Source organism: Cucumis melo, chromosome 5 (genome assembly GCF_025177605.1).
Source record: "Cucumis melo cultivar AY chromosome 5, USDA_Cmelo_AY_1.0, whole genome shotgun sequence".
Lineage (NCBI taxonomy): Eukaryota > Viridiplantae > Streptophyta > Magnoliopsida > Cucurbitales > Cucurbitaceae > Cucumis > Cucumis melo.
The window spans coordinates 10,752,922-10,777,943 of NC_066861.1; the positions used below are offsets into that span (position 1 = coordinate 10,752,922).

Below are 25,022 nucleotides of genomic sequence, written 5' to 3' on the forward strand. Positions count from 1 at the left end.
TACCCAATTAACCCTTAGTCTTTTTACATCACGTATCCATACTGTTAATAGGATAAGGTACCAAATCTTATCCCTATACTATAGACCCTTTAAGCTATAGCTTGAACATTAATCCTTTTATGTCTTTACATACTGTTTAAACTCATCAAACAACTTAGGATGTTAGTTTATTAGATTTAGGTTATTAAGACAAAACTAATAATATAATAAATAACGTTTTATTGAAATTATAATAACACTTTATTAATAACGATCAACGAATTATATAATATGGGTCCATTGAGCTCTCATTAGGCTTGCTTAGGATCACTTTATGGGTCCATCGAGCTATCACTGATCTCATTTAGGTTTACCTCATGGGTCCACCGAGCTCTTACCTGGCTCGCTTAGGTTTGCTTCATGGATCAATTGAGCTCTTACTAGGCTCACTTAAGCTCCCTTATATAGGTTTTCATCTCATGGGTCCCCTAAGCTCTCATTAGACTCGCTTCGACTCTCCCATAGGTTCTCTTTGAATAGGCTAGGTTCACCTCATGGGTCCACCGAGCTCTTACTAAACTTGCTTAGACTCTCCCATAGGTTCTCTTTAAGTAGGCTAAACTTTACCCACAATAGCATATATAACAATATTTTAAAAGATTGTAAATATAGCAAAGTCTATTAATGATTATTATCTTGCTATGCACTTGATTATTATTCTTTTAAAATGTTGCTATACACTTAATTTTTATTCCTAAAATTGCTATCAATTATAATTACTCAAGCAACAAAAGTAAAAAATGCATGGATACACCTGGTACACTTGATACATCATATCTTGATAAGACAATTGATACCTTTTAATACACTTTAATTAAAATGATACATTTAGAATTGAAAAAAAAAGACTCGAACCTTCTCTTCTTCTAAAGCAGCACACCCCTCCCCAACACCGCTCTTCAAATAACTAGCATTGCTCCACACCGTTTGCCATTGCCCACCTCCTCGTTGCATGTTAGTTGATGTTGTTCTCTTTCTCTCTCTATCTTTCTTTCCCCGACATCCCTTTTTCACCAACTCCACACCATTTGTTTCTGTGCACCACTTACCTTCATTGACCATTGACACTTCAAATCATCGATTACTGATTGTCACTCTTCTCTCTCTAACTTTTTTTCTCTCTATCAATTAATGGTTTAGGACAAATAGGTAATAAAAATAATTAAAAATTTAGATTTGATGATTTTTTTCTATTTACAAAACATCAAATATGAATGACACGCCTACAAAATGACATATTCAAGTCGATAGCATTGCGATTTCTCATTATAAATTTGTTTCATATGGTTGAGAAAAATTATAAGTTAGTCTATATATTTTTTAAAAGTTAGAATCACCTTCCCATTGTTATGAAACCTCATAGATAGGTCTATATGCTAAAGAGGTGGTTTTGTATATGTACCCGATTGTGTGAGTTAAATAGCCTGTCTTAATACATGGGGTTTTTGGGTTTATTTAAACAACATTTTGCGTGAAAATTCAAACTTTTTATGTCTTGGTCCAATATTAAATACATGTCTTAACCATTTAAATTATGTTAAGAGAATTAGATCAATAAGTTAAATAATGTGAGTTAGGGGAACTCACTGATGGATTAGGGGTACTCAAGGATTAAGTTGAAAAAGTTTTAAACTAAATCCAATTGTTAGAGTTGTAAGTTTCCCATATACTTGAACAACCAACTTTTCTTAAATAATAACACAAAAATATTTACGTTGATTGAATTGATTCAATTACTTTGAAGATTTTATTTAATACATTATATAAATTTAAATTTATATCGTAATAAAAAATGGGAATTATAAAATGAATAATAAGTTTGAAGTTGGAATTAGGAATAGAGTTAAAAAGTAGTTTAAAGAAAAAAAAAGAAAAAAAAAAGGAAAAAGGAAAAGGAAAATAAGAGAAAAAAAGGAAATAAAAAGGAAATGGTTGAGAAGAGAGAGTGTGTTTGTGAATTGTGTGTGTGTTTTAATGAAAAATGATTTTTAAAATTGTTTTAAGGAGAAAGGGGAAAAGTAAGACTCGGTTCGATCTCCGATCTCCTAAAAAATCTACCTCTTTTGACCCATCTTACCAGTCAGTTTGTTACCCTCTTTTTTTCTTTCTTTCATTCCGATTCTCCTCTCTTCTCATCAATCTCTCTCTCTAAACAAAAACACTTAAAATTAACTTAATACACACAATAACTCTCACACCCCCAACCTCTCTTCTTTCCTCCTTTCCTTTAGCCCTTTCCCCTTCCTTCTTCTCCTCCCCCCCCCCCCACCCCCCCCTTTTCTTCTCTCCTCTCCTTTCCTCTCATCCCATGGTTTCCCATTAAAAACCCTAATCTCTTCTTTCTTCCTCCCTTCACTCCTCTTACTCCTACAGGTTTCTTCATTCTCACTCTTTTACTCTCTCCATTTTTTCTTTTTTTCTTTTTTTCTTTTTTGCTTCTTTCTGCCTTTGCCTTTGATTTTACGGCCTTGTTTTTTCATGGGCTTTCTTTGTTTTTGCAGGGGGTAATCGCAATAAACGATTTTTATTTCTTTATTTATTATTATTCTTATTTCTTTTCTTCTTCTTTTCGGGAGAGATTAAGGGTTGGAATATATGTCCTTCAATCAATCAAGGTCCGATAAGAACGAAGGCTACACTCAGTATCGCAAATCCGGGCGATCCAACAATTTTAATCCACAGCGAGGCTCTTCAGGCACTCACTCTAAGCCCGGCGGTGCCGGTGGGTCCGCCCCTACCTCCTCCATCGCTTCTAATCGTAGGTAATGATCTAGGGTTTCCTTTTTTTTTTTTTTTTTTGGTTTTACCCCCTCCCCCCCCAAATTGTTGAATTTTCGTCTTATGTGTGTTTGTAGTGATTTTTGTATCTTGATTTCTTTGATTGTTTTTATAATTGTTTTGTTGGGATGTTGTGTTTAGTTTTAAGAAGACTAATAATGCTCAAGGAGGGCAATCCAGAGGAGGTCTACCTGCTGTAAATTCTACGGATTCCAGTAATGCTCCTAACCCGCGAGGAGTGCAAAATGGTGAGTCTACAGATTCGCGTGGTATCATTACTAAATATATTGCTTTTTTTGTTTTGTTTTAATTGTTTTGTTATTTGATGATTCTTACCTCTTGTACCGGAGGAATTATGGAAACTGTACCTAGTTTTTTTAAAGGGCAAATTGTTTCGGATGTTCAACAGTTTTTTTCTTTACTGTCCTGTCTGGAGATTTCCTTTTTGTTGTATGTATGCATGTATGACTGTATTGCTATAGCAATATCTGATGCAAAGTTTACAGGTGCAGTTGCCAAGCCTCCAGAAGGACCACATTCCCAGAGAAGCACCAGAGATGTTCCTAAAGCTCCAACTTCTCAATCTGCCCCCTTGAGTTCTGATGGGCCTGCGCCGACTACCCCAGCAAAGGGTAAGTAGTAGTGTACAGTTTCCACGTTTGTTTTCCTAACCAATGTGTATCATTATTTTTCCTCTTTTAGCTACTTAGTGATTAGTGATAGTGATTGCCTTTAATGTCTTAGGTACTGGTGATCAACCTAAGGAATTTGCTTTCCAATTTGGGTCAATTAGTCCTGGATTCATGAATGGTATGCAGGTATAATTCCACAAACTAATACACTAAATGAAAATTTAATTTTCATGTAGGTTCTTTTCCTCTAAATTTTTTGATGCTGTTCTTTGTGTGCATCAGCACATGTATATGTGCATTTGTAATGGAGGTTCCTATTTTGTTTTGTAGCTTCCAGTTAGGACTAGCTCAGCTCCTCCTAATCTAGATGAACAGAAACGTGACCAGGTTTGTATTGCTTCCTTCTGGATTGGCTTATTTCTAACTTTCTAGGAGTATCAGTTCCTCTACTCGGTAGCCACTGATGCAAATATCATTTGGTAGATTGGTTCGAACCACAAAAGAACATTTTGAAGTCTAGTTATTACACTGGTTGATGCAGCATGCAAAAGCACTTGGCATCCTTTTGCATGTTCCAGTGTTACATTTTATATGTCCAAGAAGCTGCTAACTATCTAGGATTTTATCTTGTCTGGATTTGAGATTACTGCTTGTATAATAAAATAGATTGGCAATTATGATTCCTATATAAAAAAAATAGATTGGCAATTATGATGATTCGCTGCACCATGCTTAGCTTTTTATTAGTTCCAGGTTTTAGTTTCTAAAGCTGTATGTTATTGCTGTACATCAGGCACGCCATGAATCTTTTAGACCAGTTCCTCCAATGCCCATACCTTTAGCTCCCAAGCCACAGACACAAAGGAAGGATACTGGAGCTGGTGATCAACCTAATGTCGGACAGCAGTTACAACAGAAGGATACTGGTATTATTAACCAACCTAGTACTGGGGATGCTCATACAGTTCAAAAGGCTAAGAAGGATATGCAAGCATCACCAAATCATCCCACAAACCAAACTCAAAAGCCCACCACTCCCATGTCGGGAATCTCTATGACAATGCCTTACCACCCACCACAAGTACCAGTGCCATTTGGAGGTCCTAACCAACAGATGCAATCACAGGGCTTAACTCCCACTTCACTGCACATGTCCATTCCTGTGCCATTGCAGATTGGAAGCTCTCCTCAAGTGCAACAGCCAATGTTTGTTCCTGGTCTTCATCCCCATCCAATGCAGCCGCAGGGGATCATTCATCAGGGACAGGGCTTGGGTTTTGCAACTCAAATAGGGTCTCAGTTGCCTCCTCAATTAAGCAACTTAGGCATGAATGTAACTTCACAATACCCTCAACAGCAAGGAGGGAAGTTTGGTGGCCCTCGTAAGTCTGCTGTTAGAATTACTGATCCAAAAACACACGAAGAGTTAATATTTGATAATAAGCAATCAAATGCATATGCTGATACTGGTACTTCAGGCCCTAGGCCTCCGTATAATCTTCCTTCTCAAACACAGCCTCTTCCATATGCACCAAGTCATGCAATGAACTACTATCCTAATTCATACAATCCCAATCCTTTATATTTTGCAAGCCCCAGTTCTCTTCCTTTGCCTAGTGGTCAATCTGCACCAAATTCTCAGCCTCACAGATTTAATTATCCAGTTAGCCAAGGCTCTCAAAATGTGCCGTACATTGACATGCATGTTAAGAAGCCCAGTGGGGGCCCAATGCATGGAATTTCAGATCCACCTAATAGAGAGCATACTCGTGATACTCATACTTTCCAACCCCCTGCTCCCTCAGGAACTGTTCACGTTACAATCAAAATGCCTACTGATCCTACAGGTGGCAAGGGTTCTGACACATTGCCGAATAAATTACCTACAACTGAAGAAGGCAAATCACAGAAACCCTCAAGCCCATCTGTAGATTTAATCCCACCTTCTCAAAGGGCAGTAGATACAACCTCGGAGAGTTCTCTACATGATTCAAAACTTGGAAGAGAGCCATCCGGGATTAAGTCTTCACCTGTAATATCTAAACAGTTTACTGATGGACCTCCAATGGTTTCTCTGGAAAGCCAAGATTCCAGCTCTGTGCAATCTTCATTGACTGCTTCTTCTGAGGAATCTGAGTTAGCTGTAGCACATAGTGAAGTGAGAAGGGAAAATTTATTAGGGTCTGATTTGCACAAGGACCATCAGAAGAAAACGAGCAAGAAAGGGTACGCCCAATCACTACAGCATCAGGTATTTTTGTCGGTTCTTAACTTGCTTGGTGACCTTTGTAATCATGGTTTTTCTTACTCTAGATTGTTACATTATTTTGGTATATGTTTTTCATCATTTTTACAGATTAGTGGACAAGCTTCATCAGCATTGGGACTACCTTGTCAAGTGCAGGATACAACTTCTCCTTTAGTTTCTGAAGCAGTTGAAGCTAAATCTTTGATCATTCCTGCAGTTGTGGGAGGAAAGTCAGTATCAGTCAGTGCTGTGACTTCTGATCCTTTAGAATCTAAGGATGCTGGTTTGGTTTCTGTAGCTCATTCATCTTCTCCTGAAAATCCTGGTCTGGGGAATGTCAAGAACTTGGATCTCATTTCTGATGATAATCAGGATACATCTTCAAAAGAAAAGCATTCAGAACCCGTGGTGCTGAAAATAGAAGAACAAGGACAAGCAACATTTTCTGAACCTCCTGTAGATCTTAAGAATTCTGAAAATGTTTTGGATCATGATGTTTCAAAGTCTGTGGAGGTTGCTGAGAAAACAGAAAGGGACTTGATTGTGAGCTCAGCTACTGTTAGCAACGAGGTTTTGACCTCTGAAACTGCTCAAAGGGCTGTGGATGAACCTGTGAGTTGTAATGCAGAAGCTGATGTCTCTGCTTCCGTGAGTTCTAGTTCAACTGTTCCTGAAAATTCTCAAGATGACAAGTTAGTTGTTGATTCTTCTGGTAGATATGACAATATGAGTAGCAATGAAGTTCTGAAAAACGTTGTCAAATCCGACCAACCATCTGAACCTGCTCTAAACCCCGGACTTTCAGAAGGAAAGAATGATGGAGAGGTGCTGGATACTGTTGGTACCGGTGCCAATAGTTCACAAGGTGTTTCTGGTACTAAGGATAAATCTGTTGTGGAGACTAACAGGGTTAAGGGTACTACTGGGAAAGCTAAGAAGAGGCTGAAGGCAATTCTTCAAATGGCAGATGCTGCTGGAACAACTTCTGACCTTTATAATGCATACAAGCGACCTGAAGAGAAGAAAGAAACAGTAGCACATTCAGAGAGTATTGAGAGGACAGAAAGTAGATCATCTAGTGTGGACACAGAGCAGGAGTCCAATGAGGCTATTAAAGAAGATGCTGGTGCTCTGAGTAAAGCTGAGCCTGATGATTGGGAAGATGCTGCTGACATTGCTACTCCTGATCTGGAATCAGCTAATGGCGATGGTGTAGGTACATCAATGCTCGACAGTGGAGACAGAACAGGAGATATGGCCAAGAAGTATTCTAGGGATTTTCTCCTCAAGTTTGCCGAGCAGTTTCTGGACCTTCCTCATAACTTTGAAGTTACATCTGATATAGAGTCTTTAATGAGTACTCATACCAATGTATCCCATCATCATGACCGTGATCCATATCCAAGTCCAGGACGTGTAGATAGACCTTCGAGTGGGGGATCACGGTTGGATCGTCGTGGTAGTAATTTGGTTGATGATGACCGATGGAGCAAATTGCCTGGACCTTTTGCTCCTGGACAGGATCCTCGTTTGGATCTAGCTTATGGAGCTACTGCGGGTTTCCGACCTGGTCAAGGACCCAATTTTGGTGTTCTAAGGAACCCCCGGGCACAGGCTCCTGTTCAGTATGCTGGAGGAATACTTGCTGGGCCTATGCAGTCCATGGGACCACAGGGTGGGTTACAGAGAAATAATTCTGATGCAGATAGATGGCAGCGGGCTACCAATTTTCAAAAGGGTTTAATTCCTTCACCGCTGACACCATTGCAAACTATGCACAAAGCTAAGAAGAAGTATGAGGTGGGTAAGGTGTCAGATGAAGAAGAAACCAAACAGAGGCAATTGAAGGCTATACTAAACAAGCTAACTCCTCAGAACTTTGAAAAGCTCTTTGAACAAGTAAAAGCAGTAAACATTGATAATGGTAGAACGCTAACTGGAGTAATATCACAGATTTTTGACAAAGCTTTAATGGAGCCTACTTTCTGTGAAATGTATGCCAACTTTTGTTTCCATCTTGCTGGAGAACTGCCTGATTTAAGTGAAGACAATGAGAAGATTACTTTTAAGAGATTGTTACTCAACAAATGTCAGGAGGAATTTGAGAGAGGTGAAAGAGAACAGGAAGAAGCCAACAAAGTTGAAGAAGAAGGTGAGGTAAAGCAGTCTGAAGAAGAAAGAGAAGAAAAACGGATTAAGGCACGGAGAAGAATGCTTGGTAACATTAGATTAATAGGGGAGCTGTACAAGAAGAAAATGTTGACTGAAAGAATAATGCACGAGTGCATCAAGAAGTTACTGGGAGAATATCAGAATCCAGATGAGGAAGATGTTGAAGCTTTGTGCAAGTTGATGAGCACAATTGGAGAGATGATAGATCATCCCAGAGCTAAAGACTATATGGATTCTTATTTTGAGATCATGACAATGTTATCAAACAACATGAAATTATCATCCAGGGTTCGGTTCATGCTAAAAGATGCTATTGACCTGAGGAAGAACAAATGGCAGCAGAGGAGAAAAGTTGAAGGCCCAAAGAAGATTGAGGAAGTACACAGAGATGCTGCTCAAGAGAGGCAGGCTCAAACTGGTAGGTTTGGTCGTGGCCCAAGCATAAATTCTTCAGCAAGGAGAGGGGGCCCACCTATGGATTATGGCCCTAGGGGATCAGTTGTGTCATCCCCAGGCAATCAGATGGGGGGTTTCCGTGCATTTCTACATCAACCCCGTGGATATGGTGGTAATCAAGATGCTCGTCAAGATGAAAGACAGTCTTATGAAGCTAGGACATTGTCTGTTACATCCCAAAGAGCAGGTGGTGATGAGTCAATTACTTTGGGACCACAAGGTGGCCTTGCTCGAGGAATGTCCATTAGAGGACCACAACCAAGTTCTGCTGCTCCTGCTGATATGTCCCCACTTCCAGGAGATTTGAGAAGTGCACCAATAGCTTCTTTGAATGGATATAGTTCTGCATCAGAGCGTGCAACCTTAACTTCTAAGGAGGATCTAATTTCAAGACATATGCCGGAGAGATTTGCTGGTCCAACTTCAATGGACCATATAAGTAGTCCAGAGCGTTATTCAAATTATGGGAATAAGGATTTGAGACATTCAGGTCGGAGTTTTGATAGATCTCGTCCAATTTCACCTGCCACACCACCGGGGCCAGCTTTGACCCCAAGTCTTCCATCTGAAAAAGTACTGTCTGAAGATCGGTTACAACAATTGTCATTGACAGCAATCAAGGAGTTTTACAGGTATGCAATTTCTTGAGTACTTTATTTCCTTGCATTGTAAATGAACTTTATGACCGAACATGGATGGTAATATTGGATCAACGTGTAATGGGGTTTTGCTACAAATATTAGTTCTATGATGAAGTTGGCTTTTCAAAATTGTATAAAATGTGTTAATGTAACCATGTCATTAGTTTTTTGAGATCACTTTAGTTCATATAATCCTAAACCCGTTGGTAAGCCTTTAGAATAAACGTGGTGTATTGTGAGACCTTGAGCTTCTCAATCTTATTTAGAATAAACGAACGTTCCTTATGACCAGTCTATGAGATTGTTAGTATTTGTAAGGCAATTTCTTGGATGAAGTTCTAAAGATTGGAACGCGCAACCTTCCTAATTGGTTTTTTTTTTTTTTTTTTTTATACGAGACAGTCATTGTTTATTTTGTTTTGGGGACTTAAATAAGCACATTCAGCCTGAGAACAAGGTAATACTGCGTCATTTTTTGGTGAGGTATCAAATAATTGGACTGATTGTGCTTAGGGAATCTATTTTAGAAGTTAATTTATAACTCTAATAGGCTGAAAGTCCTTTAGAAGCACTTGATGTCCTATGTCTTAGCTTTGTCATATTCTGCCTTCAAAATGGAGTGGTTTTTGTTCTGACCTCATTACGTTGAAGTTTCTTGAGAATCATAGAGCAGCTGATTTTATTCTGCCTTCAAAACTTTGAAGCTCGCGCTTCATCGAATGACTTTTGTCATGGTAATGAGTTTTTTACTAGGGCACTTGATTTTATTTGCCCGAGTCCAAACACGAGTTTTGATGGTTGAAGAGAAGATGTTAAAGTTCATTTTCTTTCTCGATTTTTCTAGTGCATAATGAGTTCTCAGTTGTATAAATGTTTTACTGTTAGAAACTATTGAACCACATGAGTTTGACTGGGCATGGTAATATATTTAATTTACCATTTTAAAATTTTCATATATGCTACTACATTTATTTATTTTTTAAATCTGGATTTTCAATGGCGCAATGATGTCATATATCTTATATTTGGATAAATAGTTGGCCTTGCATAACTGGGGCATGTGAAAGAAGTAAAATTAGTTCAAATTTGTTGGTGGCTACTGAATTAGGATATTTAAACGAGTTCCTTGCAATCAAATGGTTATAGGGTCTGATGATATTATTGTGTGAGAGATTCATACCATAATAAAAAGGGATATGATAACCTGCTTTGCTTCATCTTTTGTTGTTTTTTCTGCTTTCAGTGCCAGAGATGAGAAGGAAGTGGCTTTGTGCATTAAAGAGTTGAACTCTCCAGCCTTCCATCCAACCATGATCAGTCTGTGGGTCACGGACGTGTTCGAGAGGACGAATTTGGAAAGGGATCTATTGGCCAAACTTGTTGTTAACCTCTCGAGGCCTAACAATGGCACATTGAACCAGGCTCATCTTGTTAAAGGGTAATGAGGAAAAAAAAAGCATTAACCAACCATCCATTTGTTGAATGGCATTATATATTTAAGAAATTTTCTGACATTTTCTTTGTTATTAATCTCCCTCCTCTCGCTCCATTGGGGCAGGTTTGAAGCAGTTCTCGGCAATTTAGAAGATTCTGTAAATGACGCCCCAAGAGCTCCAGAATATTTGGGTCAAATTCTTGGGAAAGTGATCACAGAAAGCATGGTTTCTTTAAGAGAAGTGGCAGATTTGATCTGTCAAGGTGGAGAGGTACCTGGGAACCTTCTTCAGTCCGGGCTTGGAGCTGATGTTCTTGGCAACATTTTGAAAACAATCAAAACAGAGAAAGGCGAAGGGTTCTTAACCGATCTGCGCACAAACTCGAATTTGCGGTTGGAGACGTTTCTGCCTCCCGACCCTGTGAAATCAAGAGTGTTAGAGGAATTTATTTAGGAGTAGTCAATCAAAATTGCTGCTGCTGTAATTTTGTTAGATGGAATCGTGATCATCTCTCCCAATGCTTTTTTAGTCTACTTAAATTAATTTGCAGAAAAAGTAATTTATATATTTTTCCTTTTGAGGGTTGGGTGGGAAATTTCATTATAATTGGGGTTTATCCATCATCATCTTTTAACGTAATTAAATTCAACAATGCCTTCTGAAATTATTATTATAGAATAGGTTCAGGTTCGGCTGAGAGTACCAAGAAAACATTGAATTTTTCTCTTTCTTTTTCTTTCTTTCTTTCTTTCTTTTCCTTTCTATGGTTCCTTCCTGCTTTTGAATGTTGTGGAGTGCTCGTTTAGTTGTTTTCTTTTCCTTCTTTGAATCATGTATAGCAAAGTTAATAAAAGCCATGAGCTGTCACGATTTATTTATTATATACTAAATTGCATTAATTTTTTTTGCTCCATTTGTATATTAATACGTAATATAGTTATTTTATTTTATTAAAAGTCTGTTAGGTGGGAAACTTAAGCTATTGTAATTTTACTTGAGATTTAAGGAAGTTGTTAATACTATGTATAGGATATTTTTTTATTTTATTTAAGTGATGGTTAATAAAAGCACTTAAAAAAGCATCTTTTAAGTGGTTTCCATCCGAAGTCATTTAATTATGTTTAGTCCTAGTCCTACTTTAACGTGTTGCTTTCATAGGATTAACATCAATTTGAAAAGCATTCTTAATCACATCTAATTTTATTTTATCTTTTAATTTGGGATTTGCAACAAAAGGTGATCTTTTTTTTTTCATTGGCAAGGAAGGAACATTTTCTCTTTTTTGTAACTTTTTATGTTTTGAGCCAAAAAGTGTGAAATGTTGTCGATACCTTCACTCTTTAGTTCGTAGATATAATAAAAGGCATTTTCAACTCAATTCATATTCTTGAATTGGTTGGACTGCCCATCCTAATAACTCGAATTAAGTTTCCACCATTTAGCATAAATTAAATATGTTTTGCATCAAGTTAAACATAATATGACCAATTTGGATTGGATAGTCCGAGTTGTTGGGTTACTTTGTTATTCTTACACCTCTAAGACACGTGAGGATCAATTCACTTTCGATCTTTATAATCTACTAATTTTAAGTTTCTGTATTTTAATTGTTAAATGATTTTTCAATATGGTAGCGAGAGGATTTTAATACAATACTCCCTCAATAGTTCCAGAACCCTCTTAGATTAGTGTCAAAAAATGTTCTTTTCAAATTCTTTACGATAGACATTGAATTTCTCCCAAAATTTCTCTCAACGATCTTTGAAATTACATCTTTGTTGAGTTAAAAGATATATCTTAAAAATAAATAAAATCTAGTTCGTTATCATTTTAGGAATTTGGTAATTTGTAGCAACGATGGTATTCTTGAAATTTGGTAATTATTAAATAATGAAATATCAATTCATCTGCCATTCAAAAAAAAAAAAAAAAAATATATATATATATATATATATATATATATATATATATATATATATATATATATATATATATATCAATTCATCTTTCTATTTCTTCAATTTCATTCCCATCCCATTCTCTTTTTTATTTCCAACTTTTGTTGCTGTGTTGCAGAGCTCTATCTCAGCAGAATAAAACAGATCCCCACCGCAATTAGTTTCTTTTTCTACCAATCAATCTTAATCTGAAAATATTGGACTCTTAACTATATTGCAACCTTTCTTTCTTCCAGCTTGGAGTTCTTTTATGGTAGATTCTGTGTGAAGTAAAGGTCAATCATTTATTTTAAATGTTTAGATCGCATTTTAGGTTTTTTTTTTTAATTTTTTCAAGAGGTTGATCTTATCTCTGTTTTTAGGAGTTGAATCAAATGTTATTTTCTTTAAATAAAATATATTTTAAATGGGAATAAATCTAGGTTATGTAGGGTATTTTGTAATCAAATAATTAGTAATCAACTGTATTCAAATTCATTTTGCTATTTCTCTTTTAACCTAAATACATTCGGCTATTTTTCAAAATAAAAGTTTACTTCACTTTTTATCCCAGAGAAAAAGGTTTAAGTACTACTATACAATGTGATTGCATATAATTTCTATATTTAAAAAGTTATTGTTTGAAAACAATAGAAACAAATTAAATATGAAGTTTTAAATTGACATTCTTTTAAGTGAAAAGGAAAGGTTTAGGTTGGACTGGAAAAGAAGCCTTCAAATATTCCAAAATTCTTTCACACAAGAAAGTGATATTTCGGATCTCCAAAAAGGTTTCTTTTTGAGTGCCTAAAGAAACAAAAAACAATCCGTTTTCACTGACGAAGCCCCATATTGAAACAGCCAAGATTCTAACTTTCCAATTTAAAGTTCAAATTAATCAAATGATAAAATATCCAACAAAGATATGACACTAATTACACTTTGTAAGATTCCAAGGTAGAGCATTAATGTTATCAACAACTCTACCAAGTGACCACCTAGCCAGAAAGTGGAAATTTGAACATCAATCTAGTTTGGTCAAATGGAGAATTTATTTTCGTCTTAGATGAATTATCACTTCAAATTGTTCAAAATAGTGCATAGATTCTAAGGCACAAAATAAGTAGTATAGCATTACACATTTATAGACAGAATAGGCAGTGATCAAAGTGAAAGAAGTTTTAGCAAAAAGATTTTACTAAAAGGAATTTTGAACCTCTAATAACCCTTTGCTCCTGAGTTTCAATTAAAAACGCTTTTTGAAGCACTTAGAAAATACTCCCTTGTTGGAGGGTCCGAATCAAGAATTCAGTCTTTCAAGCCTTGCTTTAGCCGCATCAAGTTTTTCTAAAAGGAGAAAATAGCCACAATCAAAATGGTGAGGTGGGATCAAAACGAAGTAGTTAATTGAACTTCATAAATTTGAAGGACGAAGCAAGTTCAAACAGAAAAAAGATCATATACATATCAGGAACTCAAAAATGATTTGAACTCTCACATAAAAAGGCAAACATTTTTCCAGTTACTAATTTGTGGCTTGCGCTATGTTTCAATAACGTCCCCCTTGGACTTTAAAAAGTTCACTCAACCCCTTTTAACTTAGACATTTTGCTATATATCGAACTTTTATTGATATCTATTCAATACTTTAACCACACTTCCACAACATATTTTCAAAAAAGAAAGTTTCTTCCTCGAAAGGATAATCAAAACCTTGAGTCATAAAAACATTGATGGAATTGCCTAAAATGAGGAAGTAAATTAGCTTGAATTGAGAGGAAAGACATAAAACATGGGGTCTAGAAGTTTTTTAAAGCAAATATTCTTACTCTGTTCCGAAGTAGTTGCTTTTTGAACAGTTGTGCGAAAAAATAGGTTTCCGTTTTTCTGATAGACAGCCTGCAATTTGCAAGAGTAATGGTCAGAATGAGTAAAAGATTGCTCAGAGAGAGTCGATGGCTGTTCATCTTTTAATCTTCTCGATGTTTTTCTCCCCAAAAGTAGGAAACCTAAGTTTCATTGAACAGAATAAAAAGAAAATACTAAGACATAAAAAAACCCATAAAAAACATAGAACTCCAATCCAATGAAATCAAACTAAGATCATAATCACAAAAACACCTAGTTACTGAAGTGATATTATGTGTTCAACCATCATGAGTGACCTAATGTTAAAAAATGATAGATTAAAAAATGAAAAAATGTCAAAGAGGTCAGTGTTGACTTGACTAGAATTTAATATCCTAAAGACTATCAAATGTCGTCAGCTTGTCCCATGAAATTAGTCACAAACACTCATGGATATAAAAAAAATTGAGTTCATCCACATATTAATGCTTCCACTATTATTTGCAGAAATGAAACAATTTAGTATCAATATCTGTACATGTTCTTGTAAGAATATCAATTGATTCACATGAATGTTTTCACATATATTTTCCTTAATTTGAGACATTTTAATCCTTTATTAGAGCTCAATAAAATGAAAAATAGAGCAATCAGAAGTGACTACCAAACTAACATTCTTCGAAACTATAAGGAAAAAAAGAAAAAAAAAACCAGAAGTTCGTCTAGAGTTTCAAAAATACCTAAAATCGAATAAAAAAGCAGATGAGTTCAGCAATTATTCGAAGACTCAAAACCTAGATTAACATGTAGCGAAGATTTCAGTTCCACTGTACCCTAGTAAATAGCGAGCGATAAGAGAAAAGAAAAATAGGCAGAGTTCGGACAATTTTTCCAAACGGAATGGCAGTACATAGTTGTACATCTAGTTCAAATTTGAAGAAGAAGACAAAGTAGTAGTGAAGGAGCGTGGTAGGGCTTACTCTGGTAGAGGAAAGATGATTGAGCTCTGCAATGGCGACCTCAAGACTTCTCATCTGTTTTGTAATTTCCAGTTTCTGTTCTTCCTTTGTAATCGACGGGGACGCCGCCGTGCTAAAACCACCGTCGGCAGCCATTTGCCGACTGATCTCACCCGCGATTCGATTGCTTTGTTTCGTTTCGGGTAGAGTGAAGTGATTTTAGAAGGGAAGCAGATGCTGGGCCATCCATATCGAGTCCAAAACGATAGGCCCATCTTTTTTAACTCAACACAAGCCCAATTCTTTGGCCCATGATTTTACCAAATTTGGGAAAACTATTGGGTGAACCGAAAGAATAACAATTTTAAATAATGGGAAAATAAAAATATATATAATAAATAAGAATTTACCAAAATCCAAAATACTGCGATATAAAATGGGGTCTTTTAAAAAATATAACAAAGTGGCAAAATATTTACACTGTATAGAATAATTTCAAAAACTGAAAAAGGCCACAGGTTCACGATGAAAAATACCAAAAATGTCTCGTCAATCACACCGTCAACAATGTGCGTAATATATTTGATACTTGGTCGTTCATATTTGGCTAAACGATTTATTTTTTCAATTCTATGATTTAATTTGATTATATGATTGTTTAGATTTGGGGTAGTCAAATCTAAACGAATTTTTTTTTTCAAAATTTGGTACATAATCGTTTAGATTTCACTAAACAAGTTTTTTCAAGATTCTTTTGGTATACGATCATTTAGATTTGTTTACAAGATCGTTTATTTTTTCAAGATTCTTTGATACGCGATCATTTAGATTTGCTAAACGATTTTTTTAATTCTTTTAGTATACGATCATTTAGATTTGTCTACACAATCGTTTAGATTAGATGAAGGGTTATGATTTTGATTGAACAAGTATATCAGCGTAATTATGTTTCAACATTTATTAAAGTGTAATTATTTTTTATATACTCTATTTTATATGCGAAATTTTTATAAATATATCGAACCATAAAGTTAGCCATCTTTTAAATATTATTTTAGGTTTCCCTTTCATCTTTCTTCTCTTTTTCGTCACAATTTTTTTCTATCATCTTTCTTCTTTTCTTCTTCCTTTGCTTCCATCGTTTTTCTTCTTTTTCTCTTCTTTTTTTACGTCATTCAGATTTGGTATCCAAATCTAAACGATCATGTACAAAAAATAGCAAAATTTAAAGGGTCGTGTATCTAATCTTGAAAAAAATTGTTTAGATTTGGAATATTTATATTATTTAATTAATAAAATGTAGATGAGATTTGGGAAGATTTTATCTAAAAAACACAATATCTTAGCCTATTTTGTTAGGAAAAAATAGAATAATAAATTCTTTTAAAACCATTTTTTGTATAATTAAAAGCGACGAAAGAGAAGAACACCACGATGAATGCAACACAAATGAAACTTTTGAAACCATGATTGAGAGTTACATGGGTAGCTAGAAAAGGAAATAAAAAATCTGAAACAAACGAAACTTTAAGTAGTAAAAAAGAGGTGCTCCCTTTTTTAAAAAATAATTATTTCAAATGCAAGATCATAATAACGAGGAACAAGAGGCTAAAGATGATACATAAGAGAAGGAGGAAAAACAAATCAATGAAGAGATTGGCTACGAGTTAAAAATTCAAACTTAAAAAATAAATTAAGATCTAATATGAAAACTAATTTTAATTTTCATATTAAAAATTCAAATTTTTAGAAAATAAATTGAGATCTAATACAAAAACTAATTTTAATTTCAAAATTATTAAGGTTGAGATTAAGCCAATTAATGTTATTTTAAAATAAAACAAGTGTTGAGATTTAGTCAATAATAATATGGTTATTTTAAAATAAAAAATGAATAAAGTTGTTAAAATCTTTTACAAAATTGTTAAATCCCAAGATATTAAGAAGAGGTCATGATAGAGGTTGGATACTTTATTAGCACGTCAAAATTAATTACAGACTCATAAGTGTATATCACAAATTAATTACACTGGAGATACTTTTGATAAGAACACAAATATTAAAATAATTATAGTTCGCGAATGTGAATATTTTGGTGTATTATATAAAATACCATGCATGGGTGACACTCTCGAAATCATGTTAGTTGGTACTTTATTTCTTCAATCATATGAACATCCAATCATAAACGTCAAACCAATATTGATAGAAATTATAATTTAATTTAATGCTATTTAGTCAAGTAAACATATGTTTTGATTTAAAAGTTTTTCTAAACACAACTAATGCAATGGTTTTTTAATTTTAATTCATTTTCGCCATAATTAATGGTATTGAACTAATTGTGTGAGTGCGTGCGTGCATGTGTGTGTAAACATTGAGAAACAAATTAGCGAGTTCTCACTAAAACAAAAAGGGCATGAAAATAGAAGATTAATAAAATAATTTACATTTAAACAACCATTATTACTTAAAATTACACAAAGGTAAACACATAGAAACATTAAAATTTGATCAGTGCAACTATTATTGTAAATATATAAATAAATAAAATTTCAAGTATATATATAATGAACATAATAAAATTCATAAGAAAACAAATTTCATAAGTACTTCCACATAAACGCTACAAGAAAAAGGACCTATTATGACAATTCATTCCATCCCAAATTGAAAGGAGGAAAAAAAATGTCATAAAATGTCAAAATATGCCTCTTTGGTGGAAAAAAACGGTGTTTTCGGATTTCACTAACACATGATAGTTATTTGTTGTCGTAATACGTAAAGACATTAAAATAATTATTAAAATATTTTTTAATTCAAATTTATTAAAATAAAAATTATTTTAAATTAAAAAAAGAAACAAAGTGCAAAAACCCTTCATCTCCCTAAATGCAAAAACCCTCAATCCCCCTTTCCTTCTTCAAATGCAAAAACAATTTCCCTGTGAACTCCCTGTCCCCATCCTCATCTCCTCTCCCTGAACGCTGCTGGCCACTGCTACCATTAACGTCCCAGTCTTCAAACGTCATCGGCTGCTGCTACCCTTAATGTTTGAACACCGTCGCTCGCTTAGCCTTAGCCTCCCCATCCCCGTCTCCTTTCCCTGAACGCCGCTGCTATCCTTCAAATATCGCTACTATAATCGAATGTCGTCGCTCCTTGAAACCCTTTGTAAGTCTTAGTTTTTGAATACCTTTTTGTTTTCACCACTTCTTTTTTTTATTATTTTTATTATTATTCTGATTGACATTGTGGTTATGATGTTGAGATTGAGATTTTCAAATACTGTCACCGCCTCCTTTTCTCTGCATTTCTCTACATTCTGATTATGATGTTTATTATTTGGTTGAGATTGTGGATTTTTTTGGAGAGAAAGTTGAAAATCTTTGTGATGGAGAAGAAATGTTTCTTCTTTTAGTTGAGAATCTTTATGATGGAGGATCGTTGTAGTTTTTTCTTTCCTGTTATAGAAAAAAAGGTTTTTCTATTTCTTGTTAAAAAAGGAAAAAAGAACAAAGACTGGTATGTTTTGCATTGGAAGGATGTTTTAATACTCTTTGATTGCCTTTAAGGGAAACCATTGGCAGTTCTTATGCATTTTCTTATTTTCCGTATAAACAGGCCTTATAAAATAGTTAAGTTTTGAAGGATTTAGTCCCCTCTAAAAAACAATAATTGTCTCGGGGCAGCCAAGTAGGACCAATCTTCACCAAACTAGTTTCTAACCATAAGAAATGGAGTTTGAAGATAATGAATCTTGAAGGGTATGTTTGAAATATTAAAAACATAGAAGGAGCAAACTAAGAAAATGTAGAGAGGAGTCAATTTTTATAAGTAAACTATGCAAGTTATAGCATTTTAACCCCTTTAATTCACCTACTAATTTAAAGGAAAAAAACACTAGTTTCAATCAAATTGAGTTTTGCTCAAACTTAATTTAATCCATTTGCAATATGTAGTTGTAGAGAAGGTGTACCAATTTGTTTATCTAATGTTCTATATGAACCCAAGTACTTCATCTTGTGCGAGTTCTTTTAGTTTCTAGTGGGTTCTATATAAAATATGTGTATCATAGGATGTAGTTACTGATTTATTTCCTTCGGTTGCCATCCATCTCTTTTGTAACCAGGTTTGTTTTGAAGGCGATCATAGAAGATTCAAGTTTATGACAACTACACAATGGATAAATCATGGATGATGGATAACTTAAAGTAAAGGATTCAAATTTTGATTGCAGTAGTCTAATATGTAGTCTTATTATTTCACACGTATATTTAGGAATCACTGGACTTTGGTTGTAATAAACCGATCGAAGGGTGCTGCCTTTTGGATAGACTCTTTGAAAAACTGTATTGACGAAGATATATCCTAAGTAGTTGAAATGTATGTGATACTTACTTATTGCATTACTTCTTTTTTTCTTTTTTCTTTCTTTTTTACTTTTTTTTTTCTTGGAAGATTTTGTTAAGAAGAATTCTGGTTGGGTTGAAGAGCTCACTTTAATGGTGAAGACAAATCACAGATTCTGATATCAATGAGGTAAGATCATCTTAGAGGTTAAGTAAAATGCAATGTTTGATTGATACGCATATGCTTAGGGTTGATCTTCTATTTAAATGGAGACTAAAACATTCTGTCCTAAGTAGGGATATGTAGTTGGAGGAATATAAACTAGTGTTTATTTTTTGTTTTATTTTCTTACACTTTTGCGCTAACTCTTCTATTGGTAAGGTTTTGTATTAAGTTGACTGGTGGTGTGTGTGTGAATGCGTTGTGTTATGTATGTGAATGTGTTGTGTTGTTGAAGTGAAACTTATGTATGTGAATCTTTTTATGTGAATGTGTTGTGTTGTTGATGTGAATGTGCTGTGTTGTTGAAGTGAATCTATGTATATGAATGTTCTGTGTATCTGAACCTGAATGTGTTGTGAAGTGAATCTATGTATATGAATGTTCTGTGTATCTGAACCTGAATGTGTTGTGTAGTGTTATACTCTAAGATTTCATTTTGTTTTCTTACTAGGTTTAGGACACACACACACACACGCACGCACGCACGCACGCACGCACGCACGCACGCACGCACGCACGCACGCACGCACGCACGCACGCACGCACGCACGCACGCACGCACACACACACACACACACACACACACACACACACACACAAACACACACACACACACACACACACACACACAAACACACACACACACACACACACACAAACACACACACACACACACACACCCACGCACGCACGCACGCACGCACGCACGCACGCACGCACGCACGCACGCACGCACGCACGCACGCACGCACACGCGCACGCGCACGCGCACGCACACGCACACGCACACGCACACGCACGCACACACGCACGCGCACACGCACACGCACACGCACACGCACACGCACACGCACACACGCACACACGCACACACGCACACACGCACACACGCACACATGCACACACCCACACACACACACACACACACACACACACACACACGATAGCGTTTAAATGTCATTGTTGGCCTTTTTTCTAGCAGCAAAAATTCATAAATGTTCCAAACGAAAAACACTCTCATGCATGAATTGAAGCAGCAAGAACCATAAAACAATATTTGAATATGCCATCATCATTTACTTCTTGTGTTGCATATGTACATATCAAAAGTTAAATAAAAAAGTAATCATAGGTCAATAAAATGGATGATAGATTGTATAATTATGATTTAATGACACTATAATTATAATGTAAAACCTACCTGGATTATTTTTAATCAACGCATTCGAGAATGGAGATAGTAGAACATATAATGACGTTGGAGACCTACGTACAGAGATTAATGCAAGCTTGAGGACTCTCCAAGCTTATCATAACTGACATCAACCTCATATTTCTTTGAGGCATATTTGCTGCTAAAACTAGAACTTTCTTTTATGCAGAAGTCTACAGAACACGAATCCAAATCTACTAAGTAAATGACATTAGATGTGCAATTGGAAGTTCTTGATGAGGAACCCAAAAGAGGAAAATTTGATGAACAAGACAGGACATGATCAAGAACAACAGAAACATGATCAGAAGAGGAATAATAAATAAGGTATAACAACCACAACACACATCTTTGTCTTCAACAATAGTCTTTACAAGAAAAATGGCCTACCACAACAGTTAAAATATGTCATATTTAAATTTCTTGACAGTTTTTTAGTCATCGTATTGCCTGTAAAGCTATGACTATTTATGAAAAATTGAAAAACTGTCACAATAAGTACTTTTATGACAAAAAAATTGTCACATATCCAGTATTATTGACAAATAATGAATGCCATTATTTTATATTTTATAATAATAACTAACATCAATTCACACATATTTGAGTAATTATCTATCATTCTTTGCTTATTAACAACTGTTATAAAATGTCACGAAATTATATAATTTGACATTTTTTTCCCATAAAAAACATGCCAATCTTGACAGTTCTTTTTTTTAAAAATCAAATGTTATATATTCCTCTATTACTACATTTTTTTTACAAAAAAATACATTCAATGACAGTCCCTATTTTTCTTGTCGCTCTGCCATTACACAAACCAATTTAATTACAAAATACTTCTAATACAACACACCCATATGGAAACAAACAGTCAACACTTTAATATATATATGTTATCATACACTTTGTAATATTTGTACAAAAAGATGGACTAATAACCAATTTTGGTAAAGGGTTTACAAGGAAAGAATAAACAGAGACGTCTTTTGCTACGGTCAAGCTTAAAACAAATACATTGCAACTAAAATTTTGCTACCAACCCTACAAAAAGTCTTATAAATCAATCAGTTGCTCCAATATGGCTTCACCCATCCAATGGATTCTTGCAAAACCTAGTAAGAAAATAAAACCTCATTTTAGACTGACTCTATACATCAATATAAGAATATATATAAGTAGGCTTTACCCTTTTTAATGCCAACACAAGGTACCAAGAGCCTAGTTAAAAGGAGAGATAAATCGAATCTACTTCACCCAATTATTAGTTCATAATATATCTCAATATATCCCTTCCAACCCCCCCCCCCCCTCCCCCGAAGTATAACTTTGAAGTCATTGAAACTAATATCAACAAAAACTCATAAGAGTAACATTAAACATAACAAAACTTGTTGTAAAAAGACCTTCATAATTGTCGTGTAAAAGTAATCACTTACTTGGTAGCTTTTTCACTATAGTAGATCATATTTGTGCAAAACCTAATAACAATGCAAAAGTTACACTTTTTAAACTACAATAGAGGGTTTTGAACTACAATATATAGCATACAACAAATGTCAAAGAAAATCTAAAACTTTGCATTGAGAGTTTTGAACTACAGTAGAAACCAATATTAACTCTTTAAGAACAAGAACATGTCATCTATTTGTTGGGTTTTATGTCCTAAAACTCGTAGATAGTAAATATAACTCATTGACCGTTATTAATAAAGTAGTATTATTATAATTTCAATAAGTGTTATTGGTTATACTATTAGTTTTGTCTTAATAACCCAAATCCAATAAACTAACATCATAAGCTGTTTGATGAGTCTTGAACAGTATGTAGAGACATACAGGGATCAATGTTTGAGATTAGCTTAAAGGGTCTATAGTACAGGGTTAAAATTGGGTACCTTATCCTGGTAACACTATGGATATAGTTGCTCACTTTGTATTTGATATAAACATGATGATCCAATGCATTCGTGTAGGTGTCATGCAAGTGAGGATATCCTATGCAATGAGTTTGCATAAGAACGGACCGTGAAATAGTAACCACTAGATGTAACCCTGTTAACTAGTTAGGTTTCTATTTCATTAGAATGACCTAGGTAACTTAGTCTTAATCCTGGGTGTATTATGAACTCTTGTTCGCGAGAGATTTTCCTTTGATTTTTACAGGTGAGAATGACCAGATTACCGACTCATTATGCTTATCATTTTGGGGACAAGACCGAATGAAGAGCTACATAATCACACAAGATGAAATTCACTCCTTCTCGACTTTAGGGTAAGTAGATAAATGTTCCATTAAATGATGTTTTTGGGACTTGAACAAAGGGCCCTACCCTCTCTATGGTACGAGAGGGGTTTCTATTTAGTGGTTAGACCATAAACAAGTTGTTCATTAGAAGAGAACTGTATTTAAGGACTAGAAGTAACCTAGGAGTAAAATGGTAATTTGACCCAGCTGGTGTTACGAACACTCGTGAAGGACTAACTTACTGGTATTGGTCTATATCCGTGGACCCATAAATATATCTACAGTGAGAAAAGTTCAATTGTGAGTTTTTAGTAGAATGTACATACAGTTAATGAATATTGATTAATGTAGGCAATTAATGAGTTTAGCCAATTAATCTCATATATGATACACATTAAAACTATAAGTTATGAGAGAAATTTATAGTTGAATATGATTCAAATTTGGATTAAATTAAATATAAGATATTTAATTTAGCAATTAATTAATCGGAGAATTAATTAATAATTTAGTTTAATTTTTTTAATTAAATTAATTAAATTAAAACTATAGGTTATGTGAGAGATATTCATTTAAATATGATTTAAATGAAATATTAATTAAATATAATTAATTAATTAATTAATTAATATTTAGGGGTCTTTTAAAAAATATAACAAAGTGGCAAAATATTTACACTATATAGAATAATTTTGAAAACGAAAAAAGCCCAAGGCCCACAATGAAAAATACAAAAATACCCAGTCAACCACGTTGTCAACAATGCGGGTATTATATTTAGTACATGATCGTTTAAATTTTGCTATTGTTTGGTACACAATCGTTTAGATTTAGTCGTTTAGATTTTGGATAGTCAAATCTAAACGATTTATTTTTTCAATTTTATCGTTTAATTTCGTTACACGTCATTTAATTCGGTTACACAATCGTTTAGATTTAATTGTTTAGATTTGGGTAGTCAAATCTAAAAGATTTTTTGTTTTTCAAAATTTGGTACAGATCATTTAGATTTGGCTAAACGAATTTTTTCAAGATTCTTTTGGTACACGATTGTTTAGATTTGTTTATTCGATCATTTATTTTTTTCAAGATTATTTGGTAGACGATCGTTTAGATTTGTTTATAAGATCATTTATTTTTTTTCAATATTCTTTGGTACACGATCGTTTAGATTTGGCTAAACGATTTTTTTTAATTCTTTTGTAACGATCGATTATTCTTTTATACGATTGTTTAGATTTGGTTATTCCAATCTAAACAAGTTTTTTCAAGATTCTTTATACACGATCCTTTAGATTTGACTATTCTTTTGTACACGATCATTTATGTTTGGTTTCATTTAGATTTAGGAACGACGTAAAAAATCAAGAGGAAAAGAAGTAAATAAAAAGAATAGGAAAAGAAGAAAGACAATGAAAAGAAATTGCAGTGGAAAAGAAAATTAAAAGAAGAAAGACAATAGAAAGAAATTGCAGCGAAGAGAAGAAGAAAGACGAAAGGGTAAATTTGGAATATTTAAAAGAAGACTAACTTCATAGGCTTTGTTACATGAGCCGTAAATATTTTAGTGATTTGTTATATTTGTAAAAATTTCTCTAATATTAATTTTTTTAATAATAAGTGATTATTAAATTAATAGAGAATGTGAGTGGTTCTCCTACGTTCCTATTTTCTCTCTCAACTTCCCATTTGTTCCGTCTAAAGAAGAGGGAGAGATCTGTGTAATATTGCGGAACAATTTTGTGATGTGTACTGGAATTCTCTCTAGAAAAAATTATCGCTCTCTTAGAATTCCCTTACTCTAATTTTGGTTCCCACAAACCAAAATTTCAACCCAG

At 34.4% G+C, this 25,022-nt stretch overlaps 2 protein-coding genes across 4 annotated transcripts in view; one reads left to right on the top strand and one right to left on the bottom strand.

Moving 5' to 3' along the window:
• The first annotated feature begins 2,210 nt into the window (after window positions 1–2,210).
• LOC103496918 (eukaryotic translation initiation factor 4G) overlaps window positions 2,211–25,022 on the top strand; it is a 52,442-nt gene continuing 29,630 nt past the window's right edge. Inside the window, exons 1-10 of one of the 3 annotated variants that reach the window (XM_008458957.3) lie at window positions 2,222–2,412; window positions 2,541–2,801; window positions 2,959–3,065; window positions 3,324–3,449; window positions 3,562–3,635; window positions 3,780–3,836; window positions 4,243–5,700; window positions 5,806–8,957; window positions 10,210–10,404; window positions 10,525–10,969. In XM_008458957.3, coding sequence (XP_008457179.2) covers window positions 2,635–2,801; window positions 2,959–3,065; window positions 3,324–3,449; window positions 3,562–3,635; window positions 3,780–3,836; window positions 4,243–5,700; window positions 5,806–8,957; window positions 10,210–10,404; window positions 10,525–10,855 — 5,667 coding nt within the window. In that variant the 5' untranslated portion in view covers window positions 2,222–2,412; window positions 2,541–2,634 and the 3' untranslated portion in view covers window positions 10,856–10,969. Of the gene's footprint in view, window positions 2,413–2,540; window positions 2,802–2,958; window positions 3,066–3,323; window positions 3,450–3,561; window positions 3,636–3,779; window positions 3,837–4,242; window positions 5,701–5,805; window positions 8,958–10,209; window positions 10,405–10,524; window positions 10,970–25,022 lie in introns of those variants that run through there. The other 2 variants (XM_008458958.3, XM_051084593.1) reach the window with 2 other exon arrangements.
• Window positions 13,373–15,356, bottom strand: LOC103496917 (uncharacterized). The gene is made up of 3 exons (XM_008458956.3): window positions 15,168–15,356; window positions 14,169–14,238; window positions 13,373–13,686 (listed from the first exon to the last, which is right to left on the bottom strand). Exons 1-3 carry the CDS (start codon window positions 15,300–15,302, stop codon window positions 13,640–13,642), a joined length of 252 nt encoding a protein of 83 aa, XP_008457178.2. The 5' UTR covers window positions 15,303–15,356; the 3' UTR covers window positions 13,373–13,639.